At 43.7% G+C, this 27,105-nt stretch overlaps 1 protein-coding gene across 6 annotated transcripts in view; it reads left to right on the top strand.

Annotated features, from left to right (window-relative positions):
- Positions 1-27,105, top strand: part of MYOCD (myocardin) — a 184,382-nt gene that overhangs the window by 113,535 nt on the left and 43,742 nt on the right. For all 6 annotated transcript variants that reach the window (XM_086930585.1, XM_086930587.1, XM_086930584.1 and 3 more), the window contains 3 exons: positions 14,073-14,192; positions 21,052-21,293; positions 26,869-27,016. In XM_086930585.1, coding sequence (XP_086786711.1) covers positions 14,073-14,192; positions 21,052-21,293; positions 26,869-27,016 — 510 coding nt within the window. The remainder of the gene's footprint in view (positions 1-14,072; positions 14,193-21,051; positions 21,294-26,868; positions 27,017-27,105) is intronic.

Genomic DNA, 27,105 nt, shown 5'->3' with positions numbered 1-27,105 from the left:
CTGCATTGGGATGAGTAGGGCTATACAAGAAAAAATAATGTACTTAAACTATTTCAATGCTTCCTCAGGGTAAGTAAACTCTAGATAAATGCAATTTGCTTTGTGTAAATACTGGAAAAGACCAACACATCTGACATTCTTACAGTGCATGAATATCTCCTGAACAAGGACTGAACAAAGTGAAAAGCTGCCTCTCTTAAGTATGTGTGAATTGCTCACAAGGAGTGAGACTTTGTTTCCCCTCTGCTTCATTTGCATCAGGTGTGAGGCTCCTGACTGCCCCCAGCCAAGAGACCCCAGCAAAAGGAGCCCTCATGACCCCTCACATTCGGCCTTTGTTATGGGCCCAGCAGGAGTCTGAAACAAAAAAGCCAGTCCCATCTGCACTTGTTGCAGATGGAAAGCAGACAACATGCAGGTGCTTTTGAAAGTATCCTGGTGTTAGTAAATTACACTGGGACGAGTTCAGCACATTATTCATTGGGGCTCAAATTCTAGGCAAGGTGGACGGCGTTCACCCTGTAAAAATAGTGGGTGGATGCTGTCCACCCGTGTGTACCCCTGACTTGTGCACTGCATAGATGGCACACGAGTATGTTCGTAGGATAAAGCTGGAACACGTCACGCAGATTACACCAATGTCGGTGAAATATGCACCAATTTTTGCAGATTATATAGATTGCACTGGTGCTGCCTAACTGTGTACTATCTGACAAGTTCAAAAATACTTTTGCACAATATGACCCTTGCTTATTTCACATTTTGCAGTGCTAGGTTGGTTTACATTTCTTGTGGAAACGACACTGCCATCATAGGAACATATGTAATCCGGACCCTCAAGATTGTGTATGGCGCTTGTGTCCCCTCGATTCTGCTGTGCAGAAAGTTTAGCACTCTAGGCGCCAATGCTTTACTACTGCTTCAAATACAGATTTCATCAGGTAGGAAAGTTGTGTGCAGTTGTGCATATTGAGTTCTCTAAACCAGTTTCCCTAAACCTCGACTTTTAAATGTCAGTAACAGGAGATACCGATCCAGGGCTTGCTGACACGGCCAACCTTTACACTGCTCTGGGTGGTCCATTTCGCGGTTGCAGAAAACCAGAAAACAATACACTAGATTTCAGCGATAGCCACCCCAAAACAAAAAGAAAAGCTGCTATGCCGAAATTCCTAAACCTCTTTCGTATTCCAGAGCTTACATGTGGAAAAATACCACCAGCTTATCACCCTACTCGGTACCAAAAGAAACAGTATGAACCGAATATATGATATTGTGATCAGACAGAAAAGTCTGCCCGACATCAGTGTGCAGGGATCACATTTTAGGTTCCACCGCAATGTGGTGTGGAAAAAACGTGTAGCCCCAGCAGGTGCAGCGTTAACAGTGCGCCCTGTCATGCAGGCTGTCATAGCACTGAACAGAAGCAAAGCTGGTATGCTGTTTATTGCAGATACATTCTAAGACATGGGCAACGTGGGCCCTGGCCCAGGGCCCAAGGCTTTCAGGGGGCCCCTCCTTGGTACAGCCACATTTGTTTGCAGAGTGTTGCCCTGTTGACCTTGGAAACACTTTAAACAGATTTTTTTAAACACCGTTTTCCTTTAATTTAATTTCAATGTGAGTGGTGTGTGGAAGAGTCTATTACAGACATTTTTCAGAGAAATGTTCATGTTTTTCAACATCAGCAACATCCATATAAAAAGTGTTTCTTACATTAAAACAGGACCTTTCAAACGAGAAATGGGTGGGGGTTGCAAACATTATTGGCAATCATTTTGGCGCGCTGCTGCTGTATATTCTAATATTGAAAACAGGTCACTCACTCTCCTTGAGTATTAAATGTAAACTTTCAGTGATCTGGCCATAGAGGGCACGGTAGAGCTGAAATTAGATCATGAACCCAAATCTGTTCCACACAGCCCCCCCCCCCCCCCGCCCCCCCAAATTACAATTGGCCGAGGGCCCCCGAAATCCGTAATATGTCCCTGTTTTGTTTTTGTTGAGCATTAAACCCGCACAAGATGCAATGAAAACTTTGGTCCCGAATCTAAAATTAGTCGTAAATCTACATTCACAGGGTTACTACCTCTCATGGATGCAGTTTTTAAGACTTGCTGACATTCACAAATCTTTCCAGAAGTGTGCCTGGAAGGCTGCAGCAGTCGCAGGCATAAATCTGAAAAAGCGTTGTGAATTCCTGTTTTCTACAAAATGGCGGCCTTACTGTATGCGCAATGGCAAATGACACGCATGCCTGTTCTGAACAGAGGCCCACTCGTGAGTAGTTGAAAGGTTAGACTGGCTGCATGCAGGCAATTGGAGGCAGGACGGCCTTTTCTAAGGACAGACTTCTGCTGACCTTTGCAAGTGTCCATAATGTGTGCATCGCCCCCTTTAATTCTTTAACCTATTTGGGGTTCTCCAACCAATTAATGATACCAAATGCGTCTGCTAACGTACGATAGCAATCAAAAACATCATGTTGAAATTTGTAATAATAAGAGATTAATCCAACAGCCGTCAGTCAACCCTGACTGCAGGGTCCTTCCTCAACTCCGCCGCCTCAAATAAGCAGCGCGCACAGCACACTGAATAGCACACTGACTACATATGCAGTTATAGCGGCCTCTAGTGGCCACGCAGAATATTATGGTGTCCTGTGAAGGATCCTGAGCAATTGTTAACTTGGAAATGACAGATGCTTGGCTTTGTCAGCTCGACTTCATTCCTGTGTCTTTGTTACACAGTGTACTTGGCGCTGCTCACCTCTATTTTCCAAGCACTTATGGCAGCCAGCCAAGGAATTGTCTCCTCTGCTGGCCTAATTGTATGGGACATATAAAATACTCTTGGTCTTGCATTATCAATGGCAGGTCACATGCATCAGAAGCTAAAACGACTCTGCTCTGACTACTGCCTTGAAATCCTATTGGCTCTCTTAGGAGATGACCAAGGACCACCTCCATTCACTTTAAATGTATAATGCTGGATTTTTGCAAGTTTTTTATTTTTATCACCTCTACCCAGACTTAACATTGCTAGGAATGCCAAATTTAAAAGAGTAATGAGATTTCCTTTTACTGTGTGTTTCATGAAAATCAGATTGCATTCAGGTGGCAAAATGAATTTCTTCCAATTAGAAAAATTGTGTTTGATTGTTTGTTTAATATTTAAGTTCCATATGATGATAAAATAGTTGACTAATCAGAATGCCAGAAGGTCGCACCACCTTCAAAAACGCCATGAAGGAATACCACCAATGCATCAGATCCATCAAAAGGACCTTCATCCAAAACAAGATCTGCGCCAACACCGGCAACTCCAAGCAACTCTTCAGCGTCATCCAGGAATTCATCAAGCCCCCCAGCGAAACCACGGACATCGCCCCTTCCCAGGACCTCTGCGACAAGCTTGAATCCTACTTCCATCTAAAAATCAAGGCACTCTATGACAACTTCAACCACCAGACACCCAACTCCAAAAACACTTCCTGCTCCAGAAACGCCATCCTGCCTACCGTCTCCTTCTGTACCTCTGTCACCACTGAAGACACCACCTCGACCATGAAAGCCATCCACTGAGGGGCCCCCAGGGACCCCAGCCCCTGCATAATTTCCACAGAGCCGCCATCGCTCCCATCTACGATACACCATCAACAACCACCTTCAAAATCTGCATCTTTCCCGACGACTGGAAACGCGCAGAAGTCAGTGCCCTGCTCAAGAAGCCCTCAGCAGACCCCACCAACCTTAAGAACTACAGACCCATCAACCTCCTCCTCTTTGCAGCCAAAATCACAGAGAAGACCGTCAATACACACCTAACCAAATTCATCGAAGAAAACTCCAATCTCGACCCCTCCTGATCCAGATTCTGCAGCAACCACAGCACTGAAACCGCCCTACCTGCCGCCACAGACGACATCCGCACCCTCCTTGACCAAAGACACACTGCAGCTCTGATCCTACTCGACCTCTTTGCAGCGTTCAACACCGTCTTTCACCGCACACTCACTGCCAAACACCACGATGCCTGCATACAAGGAACTGCCCTCGACTGGATCCACTCGTTCCTCACCGGCAGAAACCAAGAATCAGACTACCTCCTTTCCTCTCCGAACCCAAGGAAATCAACTGTGGAGTCCCTCAAGGATCATTGCTCAGCCCCACGCTCTTCAACATCTACATTGCTCCCTGTGCTGCCATCGGAAGCATTTGCAGAAAGGAGTGTAAGGCGTCGGATACAATGAAAAGGTACCGGCACGAGAAACAAACAACAGAGTTTGCACCACGACAAACGCCAGAGAATTGGTGCCCATTTTCCCTCAATTGGATTAATCTTACAGACTTCTATGCTATCGTCGAGTTCACGACTAGCGCATGATTTCGGAAAGACAGCCTCAGATGAATCGGCTTCTCTGAAAGCTGTTTAGCTCAAGCCTTAAAAAGCTTGCCTGGTCCTGAAGAGAACTCTCCATAACCCAGAGAGTTCGAAACGCGTAGACCTTCTTTCCAATACAGCTCTAGGATTACTTAAAAAACTGTGATTTTTGTAAAATTATGAATAGATACCAAGGCTGTTAATGTCGAATTTTTTGTTTGATATAAGTATATATTGTAATATTTTGTGAATAAGTGTGTTTGTGGTTGTGAAAGCTGGATTGAATGTGAAGAAAGAGAGAAGTTGAGTGATTGGTTTTCTATGTTTTTCTATGGTGCAAATGTAAATTTTGTGGAATGTAAAAAAGAAAAAAAAACTTTGAAAATGTTTTTGTAATGTGAACAAAAGAAAAAAGTAAAAGTGATTGATTTCAGACGAAACAAAAGGTCTATGGCATATATTGTTCTACAGTCAATACGTCCTATTTGAAATTCTCACTAAATAAATAGGCAGTACTGGCAGTTATTTTGTTTAATAGTTATTGAGGGAAGGTCTTACTGCTTTGAAGCCACAGCCCAGTTTTGGTATCACAGCCATCATCAGACAGCACAGATTTAGAATAGTATCCGACGACACCCAGCTCATCCTCTCCCTCACCAAGGACCCAATCACTACCAGACTCAACTTCCAGGAAGGAATGAAGGACCTCGCATCATGTATGAGCAGAAACTGCCTTTAGTTCAAATCTGAGAAGACAGAAGTCCTTGTCCTTAGACCCTCCCCCTCGGCATGGGACAACACCATGACATGACACAGGTCAACGCCGTTGCCTTCAGCTGCTTCAACACTCTCTGAATCCTCCAAAAGACCTTCAAGGGGATCCCCCATGAATCAAGAAAGGTCATCATCCACGCACTCATAACCAGCAGACTGGACTATAGAAACGCCCTCTACGCCCGGATCTACAAGTCTCTGCTCCGCAAGCTTCAGACCATACAGAACACAGCAGCCAGACTCGTCCTCGACATTTCTTGACATGAGCACACTACCCAACACCTATGTAACCTCCACTGGCTCCCCGTTGAGAAGAGAGTCACTTTCAAGATACTCACCCACACCTACTAATGCATCCACAACACCGGACCCCAATACCTCAATGAGGGAATCTGCCTCCACGTACCCAAGAGAAACCTCTGATCCGCTGACTTCATCCTCTCCAAAATCCCACGCATCCGCAGAGCCAGAACAGGTGGAATAACCTTCTCCTACATAACAGTCAAGACCTTGAACAAGCTCCTGCTCAACATCAGATGTGCCCCCTCCCTGAACATCTTCAGGAAGATGCTCAAGACCTGGTTCTTCGACTGAACCGAGCTGATTACCCCCCCCAGCGCCTTGAGACCCTCACGGATGAGTAGCGTGCGAACAATTCCCCTGATGGATAGATTGAAAGGTAAGTTACACTTTTAACTTATATCTGTACACATTTGAGTAACTTTACTACTTTTTGCTGATCATAAAATCAGATTGTAAACTTACTCAAAAGTGTAAACGAACACGTCTCCATTGCCTGAAAAAATGGGGTGGAGTCAACTTTACACGTGTAAGTTATTAGTGCCAAAAATAAAACAGTAGGAACTCTAGCACCACACATGGCCAAACACGAATACCATAACACCCTCACATAGAAAATAATGGAGATAAGATAAAAATTAAAACCCCATATAAAATAATAATTAAATTAGCTTGTTTAAAATCGTTTTAAATACAAATAAATATAATTCAATGTTAAAAAATCAAATCTAAAAATAAAAAATATTTGTTTAAATTAAAAATATTTTAATAACCTTTTTTGAATTAGTAAATTATTCTAACAATTGTATTAAAATATAATTGTATTAATATTAATTATTTCTATACATCATGCTTAATAATTATAAATACATAATAAACCATGTTGCTTTTTATTTTAGGTGGTTATTTATTCTTTAATTTAAACTTCGAAGAAATAATGTTAACTTAAAACTTTCTATATTTAAATAATTAAATCTTTCATACAAATAAGTTAATAGTGCTGACATTTTTAAAAAAAACAATTCTCTTCATGTATTCTACACTAGCAGCCTGCCCCAGCATTGCCTGGGGCAGAAGGGGGCTGGGGGCAGCATTTGAGGCTTGCGTGCACTAAGGGCTGCCGCCCGTCCCTCTGTGCGCACCCGCTCCCGCCCTGAACCCCTCCCGCCCTGACTCCCTCCCTCCCCGACTCCAATGTGTCCCTTTACCTTACCGGAGCCGCCGCTGGGGGCAACATTTGAGGCTTGCGTGCAGTAAGGGCTCCCGCCCGTCCCTCTGTGCAAAAACCCGCTCCCGCCCCGACTCCAATGTGTCCCTTTACCTTACCTGAGCCGCCGCTCCTCCCCGCGCTCCTCACTTCACTGCCGCTCCATGTACGCCGCTCCTCCTCGTCATAACGCACCTGAGCCGATTTTCCCCGCGCTCCTCACTTTACCGCCGCTCCATGTCCGCCGCTCCTCCTCGTCATCACGCACGTCGCGGCCAGCGCAGCGTCCCGGCCGGCTCTTCTTTCAGGGTACTACTTTTTTTTTTTAAGTTTTATTTTTAAATTTACGTTTTATTTTTTATTTTTTATAGCCTATGTCCATCTGCACACCCTGACAATTTCTACGATGTATCGGGTGTGTGGATTTGCGCTGTGGTTCCCGAGTTTACCTGGCTCAAAGGTTTGTGTTCTCTCTTTATAATAGTGGTATAGATTAAAATAAATATATACTCCTTGTTACATTAATATTTAATATACAAATAAATCCTATGTCTTTGTGAATGCAAAGTCTTCCCTACATCAGCCCTCTAATTGGTTGCATTAAAAAGCACAACTTGTATGCATCAATTATTCAACTAAGCTTTAACCAGCGTAGAATAAAAATAAGATGAGGGAGAGTTAAAAAACAGGAAACAGGGGTAAACAAATGATGCAGCAAAATGTGCCCATTCTTGTCCAGACTTGCCAAAGGTCCAGTTTTTGCAATCCAAAGCAAAGCAAACTGAGGCCTCAATTACAAGTGGGCTATGAATTCCAATGCGCCTGGTAGTTATGGTTTGTGAAACAGAGATTTCATTTGCTGAAAGCAGCTCAGACCTCTTTGTGAAACTCCAGGGGAACAAATGTAGTAATATGCAACTCCAACTTGTTGTTCTCCCAAAAAGCGTTATCATCATTTCCCCACCCTATGCAGTATTCATGATTTTAACAGGGCCTTTGTAATGAAATTCTTTGACGGCAATCCTAGTAGTTTCTTTAGAAAGAGTCATTGTTTGCTCTGTTGGGCTTTTTGTCACATCAATATCTCAAGCATGAAGTGTTATGATAGTGATATTCCGCGCCTCATACTCGGAGTACATTTACTTCTTGCGTTAGCCAAGACGTTTTAATTTTGCAAGCCCTTTTTACCCATTGTTCCATTGTGGTGTCAATCACATATTTCTTCCACCCACTATGACATACATCATGGAGCAATGGGTCAGTGCACTCTAACCATTGGCTAGCTTCACTTTGAGGATGGCTTTCTGCTCTTTCACAAATTACACACACAAAATAGTTTTCTTCAGCACTAAGGACTAAACTAGTAATTTGTGGTAGAACAAAAGTAATTTTTGATTTCAATCATCTTTTTATATTGGTGAGGGCCAGCTGCTCTTCTCACAATAAGGTTTTTCGAAAACCATGAATAAGCAAGAATTGAAAAAAAACAAACGGCTGGCTGCCAATCCCGGGCCAATTGGTTTTGCCAGTGCTTGTTTATCATGTTTTCTCAATTATGGTGTTCATTTTTATAGCTTTGCCATGCTCCCAATGACAACGATGTTTAGCATCAGTAAATTGTATGAGGCAGCACGAGTATGGATGGAGATACATGGCATCTCTCGAGAGAACACGTATATTGCAGTTATCTATGCAGGCAGTGTAATTAATGCTAATTTCCAAAGTGTCTTTAAAGTTTTGCCCTTGATTGCATGTTGATTTTTATCTTCAGTATCCTTAATTGCTTTGGGTGACGTGATTTTTTTGTCTTCCAACGAAGTAGAGCAGCCAATGAACCTGCAGTCCTGAAAATGACAACTAATGCTCATGCATAAAAACAAGACACAGAGCAAATTAGCAGGCACTTTGCTGTTTGCATCATCGAGACACGCACCACCTATTCTTTGCTGCTTGTTTTGAGCACAATAGATTGGCAAAACACTAAAAATAAACTTTCCGGGTTATGGCAAGGATAAGGTGAGTCCCCGAGCTAGTATGCGTAATTTCACCTTTGGAGCAAGTTGACATTATGTGAAAGGTTCTTGGACTAGATGTGCTTATATTAGTAATGTTCAGGTTTTGTACAGGGTGGGCTGGAATGAGAGTTACAGGAAAGACCTTTGGTCATCTGTACTGAGATGTTTGAATGTATCGATCAAGGAAGAGAAACTCGGTTTAACTTCATTTGAAATCCCTCGTTTCATGTCCCTTCTGTTATTCTTGGACCGTTCCAGATGACTAATCTGCTCCCACACTGGCACTGTTTCTTTTCCCACTAGTTTAGACCAGGTGCCCAGGTTGTATAAACCAACAGGCCATGATTAATGGGTGGAATAGCAAAACAGTAGAATACTTTTGGTCTTCACTGGTGCCCTGAACTGATACTGTTTGAAAAAGAAAAAGAGGAGGGATGCTCATAATGACGCGGAAAAAAATAAGTATTGGAGCAACAATTTCCTGATCCCCTTGGGAAGGGCTGGATTCGGGGCTATCGGCCACATGCATCTACCTATTTAGGAAGTGTAAACAGTGCGAATCGGTAAATTCGGCAGTTTGCGATTCCTAAATAGGTTTTTGGGATGCATCAAGCATTTTTGGCAAAATCGCTATTTTTAGCGAATTCCAAAAATGTGATTTCTTTTAAGGAATCGCAAATTTGCGATTCCTTAAAAGCAATGCATGATTACTTTTAAAATTGCGAATTCGCAAATAGGGGGTGCAAATTTGCGAAAATATATTAAAATGCTCAAAATTGCATTTTAAAACACTGTCATGTTACAGACACACATGTCCTTAGGACATGTGTGTGTGAAACATGCACTTCAAAATACATTTCAGGGGTGCAGGGGGGGGTCCTTTGGACCCCCCCTACACCCATGGAATGCATTAACATTTTGCGAATCGCTAATTGAAATTCGCAAAATGTCAATGCCTTCCCATTGATTCCTATGGGCCTTTTGGCCCATAGGAATCAATGGGAATTGCGAAATCGCAATTTGGAATTCGCATAATAGTTGCGATTCGGTAAAAATTGCGATTTTAACCGAATCGCAAATTTTATGCGATTTAAATCATGCATCCCGTTTTGCGATTCCTTATTTGCGATTCCCTAAAAATCGCAATTAAGGAATCGCAAAACCGGACTTTGATGCATGTGGCCGTATATGCCTGACGCTCCGTGGAACTGCGTGAAAGAAAGAGCTTCTCGCCCACACCACACAAAACAAGCTTTTGCAAAGCCACTAACTCTGGCTATGAAGGGATAGTAATACATGCAAACACAGGCATGTTGAAGATGCAATTTGCACGTGTTAGCAAATTAAAGCCGGATCTATTGTCTTTTTCCATGCTACATGCTAGTCATCCTGAAAGGGTAACGTTTCTCAGTGTCCAAAGCGAAATGTTATTTGCTGATTTGTGCTTCCACTGCTTTTTTGGGTGGGGGGAGGGAGTGTGTGTGTGTTTGGGGGGAGGGGGAAACTTTCACTGCTATTGTCTATACCATACTGGTGCTGTATATGTTTGTGTGTAAACGAAGCTTGCACTGCTGCTGTCTGTATGTGCTGTTTGCCGCAGTAAATAAAATGCTTTCTGTACGCTATGCATGTATGAGATGGAGAATTAAATGCATTTAGATTTACTGTACTTTACTTAAAATTTAAAATAGTCCCTCATGGTTTTCTCTTTCTCAGTGTAAAAAAAATATATTCCAGGGAAAGAGAAACATTGCATGGGGCGCTATCTATTGGTCTGGCCAGGCAATGAAACCAGCAGATTTACATACAAAAATCTATAAATATTAGGGGGGCAGAAAAATTCTGCTCAGCGGTTGGACTTAGAGGAATTTTGCTATCTTCGGGTTGGACTTAGAGGAATTTTGCTATCTCCGGGTTGGACTTAGAGGAATTTTGCTATCTCCGGGTTATGCTTGTAACATGGTGTTTCGGCAAAAAAAATGTTTTCACGAGTGCTCGCCAACGTTAAGTTGGTAGGCGCAAGTTTTGTGTCCTCTAGCACGATTTTCGGGCACTAAGATGGCATCCAGTCAGATTTTCCCACCATGGGTGATCACAGGCATTTACGACCGTACGCAGTGAGAAAGCTGCCACTCGAGTAAAAAATCTACTAGAGCAGTAGCAAAAAAGCAGCAGAAACTGCAAGCTTCACCCAACCCTAATAAATATATGCGGTTTAAGAAGAGAGGGCCATGGAAAGTGCCAGGCCTAGGGCATACTACCCCTTATGATCCAAAGTTGTGACAGCCCAGAATAGTGTTTGTAAGTCTGAGGGTACACAACAGATTACTTACAGTACTTTTAGCTGCACCCATGCTACCATGTGAGTGCAGGAATCCCGGGGGCAGTCAGGCTGCTTCGTAAAGGGGTGAGGGAAGGGGGAGCGAGAGAGGAGAGAGAGAGAGCGAGAGAGAGACCCATACGTGCCTGTGTACATATATCTCATTAACAATATCTACGCCATCACATACTTAAGGACATTGTTAAGGTAAGCACATATGGATACTTAAGGACATTGTCAAGGTAATCACATATGGATACTTAAGGATATTGTCGAGGTAAGCACATATGGATACTTAAGGACATTGTTAAGGTAAGCACATATGGATACTTAAGGACATTGTCAAGGTAATCACATATGGATACTTAAGGATATTGTCCAGGTAAGCACATATGGATACTTAAGGACATTGTCAAGGTAAGCACATATGGATACTTAAGGACATTGTCAAGGTAAGCACATATGGATACTTAAGGACATTGTCAAGGTAATCACATATGGATACTTAAGGATATTGTCGAGGTAAGCACATATGGATACTTAAGGACATTGTCAAGGTAAGCACATATGGAGGTACACATTTGCTATTCTTAAGTCCACTTCTATGTACCTCGATGATATGCTAGACGTTGATATTGTGGGTTGGATATACCTGAAGTTCGATAGTTTAAATCTGATATTATGGTAGAACACCCTACAGTCCACATTCATGGTGACCTACGTTTTCTAGCTCCCTCTGGTGGTGGGACAGTTCTGCACGTTTTCTATACTCAAAACATGCAATCATCGCTTTGCACATAGTCGACTGGAGCACATATCAGCTGATTCCCCACTTTTAATGCATGAATCTGTGGCATAGTTGGGGGGTGGAGGGGTGATGGGGGCAGACCACTCCAGGCAGCACGAGTTTTGGGGGCGGCACCCCCTCCCCCTCTCTTACCTGAGGCCATTGCAGCCGCATGACTCCCCAGCACCAACCACCGCCCCCGCTCTTCGATCAGGCCGCCGCGGGCAGCAAACGCAGGGGCTGATACATGCGGCCTAAGGCATGAACACATGACCTGTACAGTAACAAACTGCAGCAAGGGTCTGAAGTTTGAGAGGGTGGTGGAATATTTTCTCTTACACTGAATATCACTTTCCAGGCAATGGAAACACTTTTAGTTTACACGTTCTCTCTGTTCACCGTCCCTGTATGCCAAGAAACTGTAGTTGCAGCCCAGGGTTGTCAGAAAATGAGACAAAAATCCACAGTGCCTCTGCGTGACAGTAACTTAGAAGTTACTTTCCCTCTGGCATTTTAGAAAACTATAGTCGACTAACCATGCAACAATAAAAAATGCCCTAGTATTAAAGAGCCTTCAGATGTATATATTGTATTATCATTTGTATATATGAAATATGTGTTGGTGGCATTAAAGCTATTTGTAATGTATTTTGTCACTATGATGTATACTTTCGCTCTGCATCTGTTTACATGATATCAGTGTAAATGTGCATTCGGTGTGTACATTTACAGTAGGTAGAGGGAAACTGAAACAGCTAGAAATGACAACAAGATTCCTTGTAGGGTTTGAGATCGCATAATATGTAACACGTCATCGCTTCTCTCGCTTCTCTCGCTTTTGTCTTCTCTGCCTCTTTGCTCTCCTCCTTTTCCTTTCTGAGGCCCAGATGTCCTAACTTTTCATGCCACGCAGAGAAGCGGTTACATTAGCTGCACTGGTTAGCACGGGAAAAAACACCTGCTCAGCCTGGTCTACTGCCGCCATCGGCTGTGCTGGTGCTCTGACAAGGCTGCCTTGTGCAATGTAGAGCCTCGCACTATGCTGCAGTGGTGACAGTGCACTATCTGGCATCGGGTCTATACTGGAAACATACCATTGAGTTCACATTCCTATGCGTAGACAAACTCAGAAGGATGCCGGGTATTAGATGTGTGCTGGGCACTGCAGCGCGCATGCAATATACACCTGTTTCAGACGTGGAAACCTTCCTTTTTCTGATTCCTGTTTCAGGTAGCTATTGGCTTTCGATGAAAAGCTCTGTCTGGCTATCTTAGTACATCTGGCTCTGAGTCAACACCAATGGCTGTGTGTGCTCATCTGCCCCACTAACCCCTTGATGCAAAGCAGTGCAAAGCTTTGCAAGGCTGAAAGGTCGGAGCAAATCTGGGCCTCAGTTTTGATCTATTTTTGGTTCTCTTCTTACCAGATAGGTTGCACTGATACTTTCTGTGGTTACTGGATTTCATTTCTGCTTATGTATATTATACATTATCTTGAAGGTAATGTGCCCCCCCTCTCTTATGTAGACAATGCGTGGACCACCAAAGACTTCATTCATCAATTAGTTAAATACAGGTGTGGTTTTGAACCAAATGTATGTTCTCCCCGGCCCCCGTCACGTGCGGCCTCTTAATGCGGCTCATGTGGCGCTGTCAGACTCTAGTGCAGTTCATGCCTGGAATGGAGGCTGCAGCTGCTCTGAGGTTTGTCTGCTTCCCTGCTGCATTGCTCCATACTCCCATCTGTCTGTGTTCTGCATCTACCTCCTTCCGGAGGCCCGCAAGCCAAGCATTGACCAATGTGCAACTGATGACACAGATGGAGACTAGCCACATCCGGTTATTCCCAGGACCCGGATGTAAGGGCGTCACGCCAATGTTGCATCACACTCCTGGTCTAGCTCTTCGATGGCGTTGGGCAAATCTTCCGGTGCCCTCTGGAACTACTGTTTGGCAACATTTTTAGAGTAAAGTCGACATAAAGCAATATATATTGATCAGCCTGCTTAGGCGAATGGCAGCTTTACTGACACCTTGTCAAAATAGCATAATTGCCAGTAACAAGATGCGGAGCACAAACACGGTGCTAGTAACCTTCACATTGTGATAATAATGGTTGCCTTGGAAATAATGAAGAGTCTCCCTAATACTGGCAATGGAAGTGAATGCTTTAATTGTATACGCATGTTGACATCAGACCACACCACACGAGCTCCAATTAGGCCTTATTTGGTGCTTGACACGTGTCAATAGCCTCGTGGTCATGGTTTCCCTTTTTCCTTGCAGGACCCTTCATCTGGCTCTGAAAATGGAGTCTGTGACCAGGGGTCTGTGCAGAGTGGGGACAGCCCAAACCACAGCAGCGAACAGATGTCACCTGCCATCCCGGTCCCCGCTGCAGTCAAGGTGAGTAGGGAGGGAGCTTGTACTTCACACATTTTAGCAAGAGTGAATAGTTATATGGCGCTCACGGGAAACGAAAGTCACAGGTCAATATTTGGTATTACTGTTGTCCAGATTCAGAAGGCTGAAAGCACGAGACAGCCCAGCAACCATTTTAACCTACGACCTGTAGGGTTCTCAATGATGTGCAATCAAACCATGGACCTTTCTTGCACATAATGACCCACTGCTAAATATGGGAGAACAATATTCTAGCACTTAGGATCTATCTGGAAACTTAAAAAGTCCAGAATGTTTGAATCATTAAGGTATTCTCTAACAAGGTTTCTGCGGTCATAATTAGGTGTATACACCACATACATTTCACAACAGTTCAGATATGCAAGCAACACAGTCACCCTATGTTAGTTGCTTTCTAAACAAGGATGGTGAAAGCCAACAGTGATGATTCATGGTATTATTACCTATATGTGGCCAACGTGTGTTATCAACAACCACAGATGGGTCTCGTCAAGTTATCTATCTGCATCCATTCAGTTAGATATTGGTGATCAGTCGGGCTTCTTGCCCATCTGCAACTGTCACTCAGTGGTTCATCTGGATGCTTTGAGAAGTGTCTCCACTCAGGACAGAAGGGTTCTATAGTGTTCTTCACCTAGGAAGAAGCCATATTTAGCCTCTCTCTCGAATTACGCGGGACACCAGATTCGGGGCATATTATCAAGGGGGTTTATCTCCGCTTTTTTGGCTTTAAAAGCCAAGAAAGCGGAGATAAAATTATCTCCCTATTACCTAGCTGTCGCTAACACCAGTTAGCGACAGCTAGTAGGAGATAGCGACCATCTTGGGCCCCACTTTGCATGTCAGTGATATTTATCACTAATGACATGCAAAGTGGGCGTGCCAAGATGTTAGAGACTGAAAACAGTCGCTAACATCGCTATCTCCTATTACCAACTTTTGGAGATAATCGTGCTAAGCGCGAATATCTCCAAAAGCTAACACCTGCCCTGAGCAGTTCTTAGCCATGATATCCAATAGGAGGTGGATAACATGGCTAAGAGCATTAGCTCGGTAATGCATGAATATCACTAACTTTTCAGCGATATTCATGCATTGCAGCGATTTTTATCGCATTTGCGATAAGCCTTGGTAATACCAAGGTTTATTTGCGGTAAAAATCGCCGCAGCTCAGCGGTAAATTTTTGTCTCTAACCAAGCAATAGCGATAATTATCGCTATTGCTTGGTAATATGCCCCCAGATTCTTTCCCACACACAAGCACATCTGGAAGGGTACTACAACTATGTTCACCCTTAATCTTGTAATACACTCCTGAATTTTTGTATGTACTTCCTGTGCTAGTGTAGGTGGAGAGGAATGATATCACATCTGATACCCTCTCCACACAGGTGGGGTAGATGATATTTTCCACCCATCCAATCATTCCTTCTGAGCAGTTCGCTGGAATGTTTGTCGAAGTGAGACACGTGGCGTCCTCCCCTAGTTGGTCACCTCCATCCTCCCTTATACTCTGGCAGTATCATGTAAACTCGCCTGTGCCTACTGCCATAGGGCCCACATTGTAATACAAATGTGGTGTTCTTGCTTACCACCACTGGAACTTAAACAAGTTGGCATTCATTCCAGGCAGTCTCAAGGAGTGCAGACTCACTCGGCTACATTTTGTCACCGGTGGGTGCCCCGGCCCTACACTGCTAGGCAGTCGACCTACCCAGTGTCATGTTGAACACAGCATATGGGAATATTAATCAGCTCTATTCCATACTGAGGAGATAAGGATGCAAAGTAAACCTGTACCAGTTTTGCCCAGTAGATAATTTAATTAAATCAGCTTCCAAGACCTTCTATTGAAGTGTATTGAATGAATCAAGGCAGAATGGAAAGCACAGTAGTTAATTATCACATCTTCCATAAATATTTCTCATTTCTAAGTTTAGAGACATCTTTCTGGGGAAGGAATCCTGTGTCGCAAATCTGCTTTTCCTCCACGCTTTGGTATAATAGTCCCTTTGGTTCCACATCTCAAGAAGCATCATTTTTTTACCAGCTCTGAATGAGAAGTATGGGCAGGTTCCCCTCTTTCCATACGTTGTCACTGTCAATGCACATTTTTTGCATCGGTCCTATAGTGTTAAGGATGGGTGATCTAACAATTTAAGTGCTTGTTATGGTGCCCGATTACTAGTGCCTCGTAAAATTCCGCTACCCACACAAACCACAACTAGTATGGGTGCTGGAACTCCAAGTTTATCTGTAGAATCTAACAGCATGATTTTTCACTGTTAAATTTCAATAGGCTACACCTGGTGAAATCTACTAGGGGTGGATTGCCTGGTAAATGATCAGCTAGGTGCACTGTGGTGCGGGAAGCACCAAACTCGTAATCCCCGTTCAGTGGTGGCTCCTGGAGGGAGTGCTGCGGGCGGTGGGACAAGGTGGGGGAGGCAGCCACGGCCAGTGGAGGGAGTTTCAGTGAGGCAGAGAGGCGGGGAGGGGGAGGAGCAGGGTGGGGGGGGTGCTAAAAACTGGAGTATGGATAATTGAAGGTAAGTAAACAATGTAATTAATAAAACGAATTTCGTAGCTCGCCCTGCATCGCAAAATGCGATGCAGGGTGCGCTACGAAATTCGTTTTATTAATTAAATTGTTTACTTACCTTCAATTATCCATACTCCAGTTTTTAGCACGCCCCGCCTCTCCGCCGCACTGAAACTCCCTCCACGGGCCATGGCTGGGGGGAGGGACAGGGTGGGGGTTAGTAAACTCTGGCATATGGCAGATCGGAGTCAGGTAAAGAAATAAATAAATTAAACTAATGAAATTGCGTGCGCTGCTACGCATTTGGTGTTGCAGCACACAATTTCATTAGTTTTATTGATTTATTTCTTTACCTAACTCCGATCGGCCGTATGCCGGAGTTTACTACCCCCCCACAGTGTCCCTCCCCAACCACGCCCCACAGCCCGCAGCACTCCCTCAAGGAGCCACCACTGTCCCCGTTTCTTATTGAATGGGGTAACTAGTGGTCCATGGGATTTTGTTATTTATCAGGTGCAATAAATAATGCAGCTATGAAGGACTCGTAATAGAGGTATAATTGCATATATTTCCTTTTTGGTGCACAATTCGCGGTGCTCGGTTTAGGCTATCCGCAATGTAAAGAAAAAATAATACATAAAATAAATAACAATGCAATTATAATCGGAAAAGAGATGAGCGATGATTGAAAAACATGATAAAAAGCAACGGCAAATGAATATAGCAGGGAAAAGCTGTAAATCAAAGAACAAAACAGCGTCTCGGATAGGACTAGAGGTTGGAACAGTAGACGTGTCTTAAAAGCAGCGCAGAGTAACCTAAACTGAATTTGACAGCAGAAGGAGAGCCAATGAAAATGAAACTAAATAGGGGTAATACGGTCATACTTCCGGGCTCCAACTGCCAGACGTCACGTGCAGCATAATGAGCAAGGTTTTCATCTTTTGGCCCGTGTTGCACATTCCATTAGAAAGGGGTGGAGGGAGAAGTAACTTGGTCATGAGGGCCGGGGGGTTGGGGAAGTAACTTGACGAGAAAGTCGCGGACCCCGCGAATGGTTTGGGCTGCCTGTTAGTCCACCTCGCTGTTAACACTCGGTGTTTTATTATCACATAATGATATGCTGCACTGCTGAGTTGATCCGTGTACCATTTATAGCACATCTGTCGATTCCATCCCCGCCTGGTCCTCTCTTCCTCTTCCCGTAGTAGAGAGTAGGGGCGTGGGGCTGAGAAGGGGGAGGTGCATCAAAAAGAGGAATATGCAGAGCAAATGAGGGCAGAGGAAGGAAGGTGTAAGATGCAAGAGTAGATTGTGCATGTCACCGATGAATCAGGAATAGAAAGATGCTGCAGGGTGGACGAGAGGAAGACATAAGCAGCGGGCAGATGGGAGAGATGCAAGTGCAGCGAATCAAAGAGAGAAAGGTGCTGGAGGCTGGCATGCCGCAGAGGAGGCTGTGGTCAGATTGAGTAAGGTACCGGGGCGTAGAGCTCAGAAGGCCTTATTTAGAGTTTGTTAGGCAGTTACTCCATCACATATGTAGCGCACCATCCTGTCTTATTACAAGTGCATTATATCTTAAGACGAATGGGACAAAAGCCATGTTTGTAATGGAGTACCCACCCACTAAACTCTACATCTGGCCCAAAGTTTGGAGGGTGTGCGGATTCTTTGAGGCTAGGGGACCAGAGAGTGGAAAGTAAAAATGAGGAAGAAAGACAGGGAAAAGTGGGGAAAGGAAAATGTCTGGGGTTCAGGAGGAGGAAAGATGGTCATGGTGGTCACATGAAAGACTGTGAAGGGTGTTGGACTGAGATGTAGAAGCCTATAGGATGCTGATAGACTGCTAAGAAGAGAGGTAGTAGTCAGGCCTCCCTGAGGTTAGGTCTCTTGGTACTGTAGCTGACTGACTATCTTGGTAATAGTGCACAGAGCCGACTGAATGTCTGTTTGTAGAGGGATGCATCAGCTGCTGTCTTACTAGATACTATTAATACAATAAAAATCTATCATGCATTAAACGCACATTACATAGTACATTGTTTTATATGCAGTTACTATTAACTGATTGAAATTTCTGTGTATTTTACTGACCTCGGAAAGCTGAAAGGCTGATTCGACTTTGGCATGATTCGGATCTGCGACTAGCAGATCACGCTCAGATCTCAGCAGTCACTGCTCAACTTGCTTTGATTTTTTACCGGCGTTGTTTTTGTGCCCAAACTATATAGTTCACTTGGGCTCCCAAAGTGTTGATAGGACGTTCTAAGGTTGAGGTCTTTTCACCAGTAGGGACTGCGATCCTCGTCACCTCCATTTGCATTTTCTTTTAGAAGGCTCTGTATTGTTGCCCAGAATCTAGGTTTCATGTGTGGTGCAGTGAGGTGATGGGGCCGGTTATGGGACATAGCCATCCTCAGATTTTGTCCCAGAAGGCCATTTGGGTCTGAAATGCCGCTAATATAGTCTTTCAAAACAGGCAAACCTACAAGGAGATGCCAAAAGTGTAATGCCACCCAAAGATCCCTGTGTGTGTGTCAGGGAAAAGGCATTAGTGTTCCCGTTATTTATGAGAAGAACATGATGAGCAGACTCTTCAAACCCATCAGCACAGTCTCATTCGGCGGCGCGTGCCTGGGAGCGCGCCAGAGACGACTGCTTACATTTTCCACAGCACAGAGCCAGCTTAGTTGTGCAGCAAACTGCAGCTCCCTCCCCCACTGTGTGTGACTGAAGCACTGCAAAATCTTTCCAAACATTAGAACGAGTGGACTTGTGAAAGTAATGGACCCCCTCCAACTCCAGCCCATTAAAACCAACTGCTGGACACAGAGGGATAGGACAGACACTGCTAATGCTGAGCAGAAACTTGAACTCTATTCTGTAAATCATGTCTTTCCATTGCAAAATACCATGATTTACAGATGGCTTGTTATCAGAAGCCCAAGGGCCTTATTTATGTCTTCCTTGGGACACTTTTGCATTGCCCTTGCGTCACTTTTCTTGACGCTACGGTGGCGTAAACAATGCACCACGTTGCGCCATATTTACAAGTGATGCATATAGGCAGCTGTGTCACCTTGTAATGCCCAGCGCCACATTATACCTGCATCAGGTCTAATGTATGTAGGGTGGGCGTTCCCATGCAACAAAGCCTTGTAGGAGTGGCGCAGTGAAATCTATCAGATTTTACTGTGCCTCTTTAAGGACGCCACTGCATCAAAACCTTACGCCTGCCTCATAGCAGATGTAAGAGTGATGCAATGCAGTGTGTATAGGCCTGCCTCATGCATTGCTGGAGTTGTGTCATGCTTATGTCACAACTCCAGCAATGTGTGACTTTTACACCGACAGATGTGTCAGGATTCCTGACATATCTTTCATTCTTTGTGACATGCAGTGTCGTACATTAAATACGGCGCATCCATCATGTCGCAAGGAGGCCGCAGTGAAAACTGTTGCATCGCTGTTTTGTCGCAGCGATATGACAGTTTTCATAAATGAGGCCCCAAGTACCTTCTGCATTCCATTATCATGCAACCTTAATTGTCGTTAATGTCCTACCTGCTATATAGCTATTTGTCAGCCCTCTGGTGCAGACTTTAGAACTGTGCCCTTAACCTAGCACCGTTATGATGTGCCATTCATTGGAACGTTGAGAGTGAGCTGACCAATCAGGTTGTTCTGAATTTACATCATTACTGATATAGGCTCTTAGTTGAAATTATCGTTCAGCCGGCACCTGAATGAGGAAGGACGTGAGATGGGCACGGCAGACACATTTATTCATTGAACTTGGATCAAGTCAATAGTAATAGTATGGCCTATTACTCTTTTTGTGCGTACTTTGTTGCGTCTCGAGTCCAAAATTTGGTCGAGGACCAATAACTATCATTATAGACTGGCTATGGTCAGTAATGCTTCATTTCTAGTCTTTCCTTTAATGTACATCACAAACTGAATTGGCTTTTGCTGCTTAAATAATATGCATTATTGTTGCCCCTTTCAATGGCTGTTATGTTATCGTTCTTACAAGACAGAAAGGCAGACTCAGCCCTGCCAGGATTTCAGTCTGTGATCTCCAGGTTACACGTTGGTTTCAAGAGTGGGTACTCCCAGCTACTAAGCTAATAGTAGACAACTAAATACAACTTCCCCTCGCCTGCCCGTACTGAACTGTGACTTGGCATGTTCCAGTCCCACATCAAATTAACAGGAATCTTTCTTTAATTAAGGGCATGCACACATTCACATTGTCATCTGATTACTTGTGATCTTCCTCCCTGTGATGCACAGTCCAAGCTGTCCTGTGACAAGAACCGCCACAAGAAGCCCAAGGACACCAAGCCGAAGGTAAAGAAGTTGAAGTACCATCAGTACATTCCGCCGGACCAGAAGGCAGAGAAGTCCCCACCCCCCATGGACTCTGCCTACGCCAGGCTGCTCCAGCAGCAGCAGCTCTTTCTCCAGCTGCAGATACTCAGCCAGCAGCAGCAGCACCATTTCAACTATCAAGGCCTTCACCAGTCCCAGCTCAAGTAAGTGCTCTTGGGTTTGGATGCGACTATTGTCCCTTTCCGACACAGTTCAGCGTTTTTTAGTGATATGATGAATGAAAGAAAAGCGGAAGCCGTGTTGAATGAAAGAACATGGCGAGCTATGTTGGAGAGAAGTCGCATCCCTAATGAAGTCTGTGAGTTCACACAGGAGGTCACTTCATAATGCCCTGAGCCTGCCTTGACTCTTGGACAGACTGAGCCACAAAGCAAATTTAGAGAAAAATGTGTGTGAGTTATAATGTTTGATAAAATTAGGGGTGTGTGGCATTTGCGTAATTTATTTTTGCGTAATTCACAAAATTTCTGAAATTCTGAAATTGAAATTTAGCATTTAGCACAATATTTAGTGTGAAATGCATCCTCATGTTCATTTTGGACATGATGACACATTTTTTGCAAAAAAAATAGGGAAAAACCATAAAAGCCGAGAACAGACACTCGTGTTCTGGTTGTTAGCATTGTTGCCATGCTCCTGCGATAGGATTTTTACCCGAACAGTGTTCAATTATGCAACCAGGCGTAATGGCGTAATGTTGGGAATTTTACAAAACAACCGTAAAGCAAAAGGCCAGAAATGATGCAAGATTAAACCAGTGTAACGAAAATGTTGCCTAGCCCTCAATACAGTGCTCTAAACAACAATAAACGTGTAAGAAAGTGCAACCTCATTGTCCCTAACCAAGCTGGATTACATGTATAAAAGTCATAGACATGGAGGGATAAAATCGGATAAGTGATTTAAAAATTATTAAACTGTAGAAACAATGAGAAAAGAAAATTTCAGTGCAAATTGGTGGGAGCGGTAGGAAAAATATCTCACTGCATAGGAGTTCAGAAATACCTAGGAAGCAAGCAAGACCAACCCTTGAATAGATGAGATTGGGTGAGTGTTGGAGGGTTGCACGAGTCAAATGTAGTTTGCAATTCTAACTTTTTTTATCGGAGTCAGTTCAATCTTTCAGGTTTGTCTAGTATGTTTAATTCTGTGGAAGGCAGGAGCTCCCTTTTTCAATGCTTAGTCAGTTTATTTTTTTATTTTTACAAAAATAGAAATCCTTTGAGTGGGGCAATACTGTTTTCTTTCTGAGAAGGCTGCACACTTTCACAGGTAGGGACAGCTAGCCCCCTTAAGGCTGAGGAGATGTTCCCTGAAAAATCAAAGTGCCTCACACAAATTGTAAAAGAGACTGTAACATGCTTTCAAAGTAGGCCTTTCCTCTGGCTGAAAATTATCCAACTGTTCTGCATGCTTTCTTGGTTCCACGATCTTTAAGCTCCAAGCAGCCTAAAATATAGGAGGCATGCCTACAAAAGGTTGCAGGTTTTCCACATCAGAGCAATGGCTTTCCCACGTGGCTGGTTAAAAAAGTAACCACCTCCAAAAGATCACACCATAACCACAGCCAGAACAACTCCTGACAAGAATCAAAGAAAAGAAAAAAAAGAAGTGAGAAAAAATGACTGTCCCATTAACACAACCAGGATCTGTAACAACATCCCCATAACAATTAGACATGCCCAGACCCTCCTCCATTTTAGATAAAGGGTGCCTCTTCAAGGAATACTATCACAATACTATAAAAAAAGTCTTACTTTTTCAGTCTACTATAACTTTATTCCACATAACTAATGATCTTGGATAATATTGTTGGCAATGGCTAAGTGCAGTGACCCACTACCCCTGTACAAGGTTTATCCTATACAAATGCCCACACATACACACAGGCCAGATTTACAAAGATTGATGTATGAGTAAGTGTAACCTACTCCGTTATTACTCCTGTCTTACTCATGAATTTCAAGAGTAAGCCAGGATTATTTCTGAAATTCAGAAGTACTACCAGTGCAAGCTACTGCAAAATCTAGACTGAAATTTAATTGGAAATATGGTCAAATTACTGTTTTCCTCAGCTTTGGGACAATTTCTTGAAAGCAGAAATTGAAGTTGGAGTTTAGGGCAGGGCAGCTTAAGCAGGGATCCACCTTGTTCTGGCAAATCAAGTGGATTCATTTGAGGGGTAGTGGTAATAGCATCGGTTCTAAATGTGGAGAGGCCATCAATTAATTGATACGTAAACCTGAACAAATAAATCTGCAAGATGGTGGGTCCAATAAGCCCACTCCTTTGGTAAAAACAATCCTTTGCTGAGCAAAAATATTTGTCACATCACTATCATCTCTGCCTTTTCGGAAGAGGCGTAGATGGTGGTCACCCGGTAGTGAGCCACACAGCAGTCACGGCTGGCATCTATGGGGAGTGGTGAGGCGGGCAAATGGGTGGTGGGCATAAATAAAAATAAAAAACACTTACCTTGAACGCGCCCTCCTCCTCACTATACGTACTCCTGCTCCTGCCTTCCAACGCGGACCCCTGCCAACTGTCTTAATCAATCCTGGCGCTGATCTCAACAGCATGAGAGCAGCGCCAGGATTGGAGGGAGTGGGCTCTCTTGTCGCTCCTGAGGACACATGAGCGCTGCACTTCCTCTAACCCAGCTGTCTTGTGTTAGATCTTTCAAAGTGCGTATGCCTGGCTAGCCATCCAATGACGACCGGGCAAAGGAACATATGCACTTTGGCTCACCCAGGCAGACCTCCATCCTCCCTACTGCTGACTCAGCAAGTCCCACCCCGTGCTGGTCCACAGTTCTGGATGGGGTGGAAGAAAAAAAAATGGTAATAAATTAACTTTATTATTATTTTATTTTTAATGTTTGGGGCTTTTGGGGCAATTTAGGTGGCGGGCGACTCTCCTCCTCTCTCACGCAGGAGCTGCCCCTGAGCAAGAGGGCATCAGATTCATTCTAGAAGTAGTGCAAGTGATGCACTACGTCTGATGGCCAAGGGAAGTGGCAAAATGACTCTTCTGTACCTACTTGCCTTTCTGAAAGTATCCCGATTCCTGCCTTTTCACTGTCGAGAAAATTCATAGGTCACAATTCACTTCCATGCATTGCTAAATATTTCTGTGGGGTTCGTGTTTCTCCATTTTTGGTTATCAGTTAAACAGTTCTCCCTTGAAGGAATGACGAATTATGACCACCCTATTCGTTTATTTTATCATTTACATACACATTTGTACAGCACTTTAGAAGGAAAGCACATTCATTCATAATAAGCAGGAAGTTTCAACAGCCACATTTTTTCAGTGCTTGAAAAGCGTGGCTTTTTCTTGCCAGTTACAATCAGATTGTTTGATAATAATAACATTTTAAATAATATATGGGATTATATATGGGTAACAGTTAATTAATGGGATGCTTTTCACCAAAGAGTTCTTAATGACATCAAATAGACAGCGAGAGCAAAGCTCTCATTGTCTATGATGTCACTCAGAACCCCAGGGTGGAAATCATAATTGTAATTGACTTTTCAACCCATCTGCAATGTCTGGGTCCAAAAGTCAGTTTCTACTGCTACGCAGGGGCAGAGGAGGGATGGGGGAGCCATACATAATATGGCCTCTATTAGATATCTCTGTCCAAAATGTAAATATTTTTTTTACAAATGTACCTGCCTTCCTTCTCCATCCTGCAGCTCTGCTTTCACTTTCGGTTTAAGCAGACAAGCACTGGCAGACCTAAGATAGTCCTGTCAGCCTAGCCTGGAAGGCCTTTATGACATAGAACAGTGGATAATGAGTTTTGTTATCAACTGTTGCTATATAATAGAAGTGAGTTACCAGATCTAGTATTAGGTGTAAATGGCTGAGGCTTCCTATGGAGGCAATGCCAAACCAATAGAATTAAAGATGGGTTAAAGTGAATTACAGTGATGTTTTTCACCGAGGGGTTCTGAGAGATATTAAATAGACAACGAGAGGAAACCTCAATTTGTCTAGGATATCACTCAGAACCCGTGGGGAAAAATAGCCAGAAGTTGCTCCTCCTCAATGGTGGAGGAACGTTGTTCTAGCATCATTTTATTTTCCATTTGCCGGCTCTAAGCCAGCTTGTGCAGGGTGGGCGGGCATGAGAGGCGGGAGGAGGAGTGCTTGTGCACTCCTTACATGCAAATATGTGTTTTGCTGGCTGCCTCAGACTGACCAAAACACACATACGCACTTAGGTTTCTCCAGCCTCACTGCACTCAGCAGCCAGGCTGGAGAAACCCCACAGACCCCATGACCTGGGCAGAGCGTCTTTCCAGCCCGCTCAGGCCAATTCCCACACTGCTCTGCCGCACTGGGATAGGATAGGAGTCTGTCCCAGGTGCTGTTGGGACCAGGAAGAGGCCAGCAGGAGCGACATGGGAGGTGGCCGTTAGCTTCAGGTAATTTGTCGAAATTATTATGAACACGCCCCCCGCACGCTACCCCCTAGCACTCCCACCACCCTTTGTTAGTGGCAGCCGCCGCTGAAATATCCCTGTAATTTACTTTTTACCCATCTATAATTTAAGTTATGCATGGCCCCCAAAACCCTCAGCCCCTGCTTCCCTCTGCTGTGCAGTGGCAGAGGGATTATGAGGGACCCATACATGATATGGTGTCTGTTATGTATCCCTGTCCCAAAGGTTAAGAAATAAGACTTACCTGCCATCCTTGACCAACCCCCACCACTTTCCTTGCCTTCTTTCCCCATCCTGGAGCTGTGCTTTCTGATTTCATTCAAAGCAGATAAGCAGAGCTCAGCTTGAAGGCCTTTATGACATCCCAACGGTGGGTAATCAGTTTTATTATTAACTGTTGTTATACCATAGCAGTGGGTTAAGAGATTCATAAACTGAAATAAACAATAGAGGCTCCCAATGAGAGCCATACACACATATAGAAATCTAGATCTATAACTGTGAATTCAGGTGATACTTTTCACTGAGGAGTTCTGAGTGACATCAAATAGAACAAAAAGCCCAGAGAGGAAAAACGTCCCCGAAATTCACTTTTTCCCCATCTATAATTTAATGCTACATATTGCCCTGAAAATCTTCAGTCCCTGCTTTCAACTACTGCACAGGTGCAGAAGACTAATGGGTGAGCCATGAATTATATTGCTTCTCTTCTGTGTACAAAATACCTTTCACTGGTTCAGGAGCCACACATTATTGAAGAGACACCTCCTCATTTGCATTTTTCCTTAGACCATGTAATTAGAGGGAATCCTCCTGTGGTCTGTGCATGTTCCCATCTGTGAACCTGTACTGGGAAGATCGATGCCCAATCTTGCTTCTGAGAATCGAAAAAGAAAGGAGGAAAAACATATAATATCTCCTACATGTCTTTAATAAAATCTTGATTTTCTTGCCACGGGGTAGGAAAATCTCAGTTTAGAGATAGTAACAACAATGGATTTCTCCACAACTGGATTAAAACTCAGACTGCAAAAAGCCATAATATGCTGATCTATCTTCATAGTATGAATGACCACGTCATTGGTGCAAGCGATTTATATATTCAAGGCATGTATTAACTCTAATTAGTGTTAAATGGTTGAGCACCAGATGTTGGACTTGCTGCATGCCAGACAGCTATACCATCCCTGGTTACAGAAGTCCAATAAACTTTAGTTTGGGAAAGCACCAGTCTTTAACTAACCTTGTAATTTTGTATTTTAAGGCAACCAAGTGAGCACATGGTAAGAAGCTCAAACTCTTCTACAGGCAGCAGTCCCTCCCTGTCTCCAGTGAAAACCACATTCTCAGGGCAGTCCAATGCCTCATCTGTTAAACCAGGCCCCCTACCTTCCAACCTTGATGACCTAAAGGTAAATTTGTCTTCACCATGTTCCAATAGCATGTTCTAGTAGCTTAAAATAATTTCCATTGTATCTGCAGATTGTAATTACCTTTTAAC

This window comes from Lissotriton vulgaris, chromosome 7 (assembly GCF_964263255.1).
Source record: "Lissotriton vulgaris chromosome 7, aLisVul1.2, whole genome shotgun sequence".
Taxonomy (NCBI): Eukaryota; Metazoa; Chordata; class Amphibia; order Caudata; family Salamandridae; genus Lissotriton; species Lissotriton vulgaris.
The sequence above is the reverse complement of the archived record's forward strand: the minus strand, read 5'-3'. Positions and strand labels throughout refer to the sequence as shown.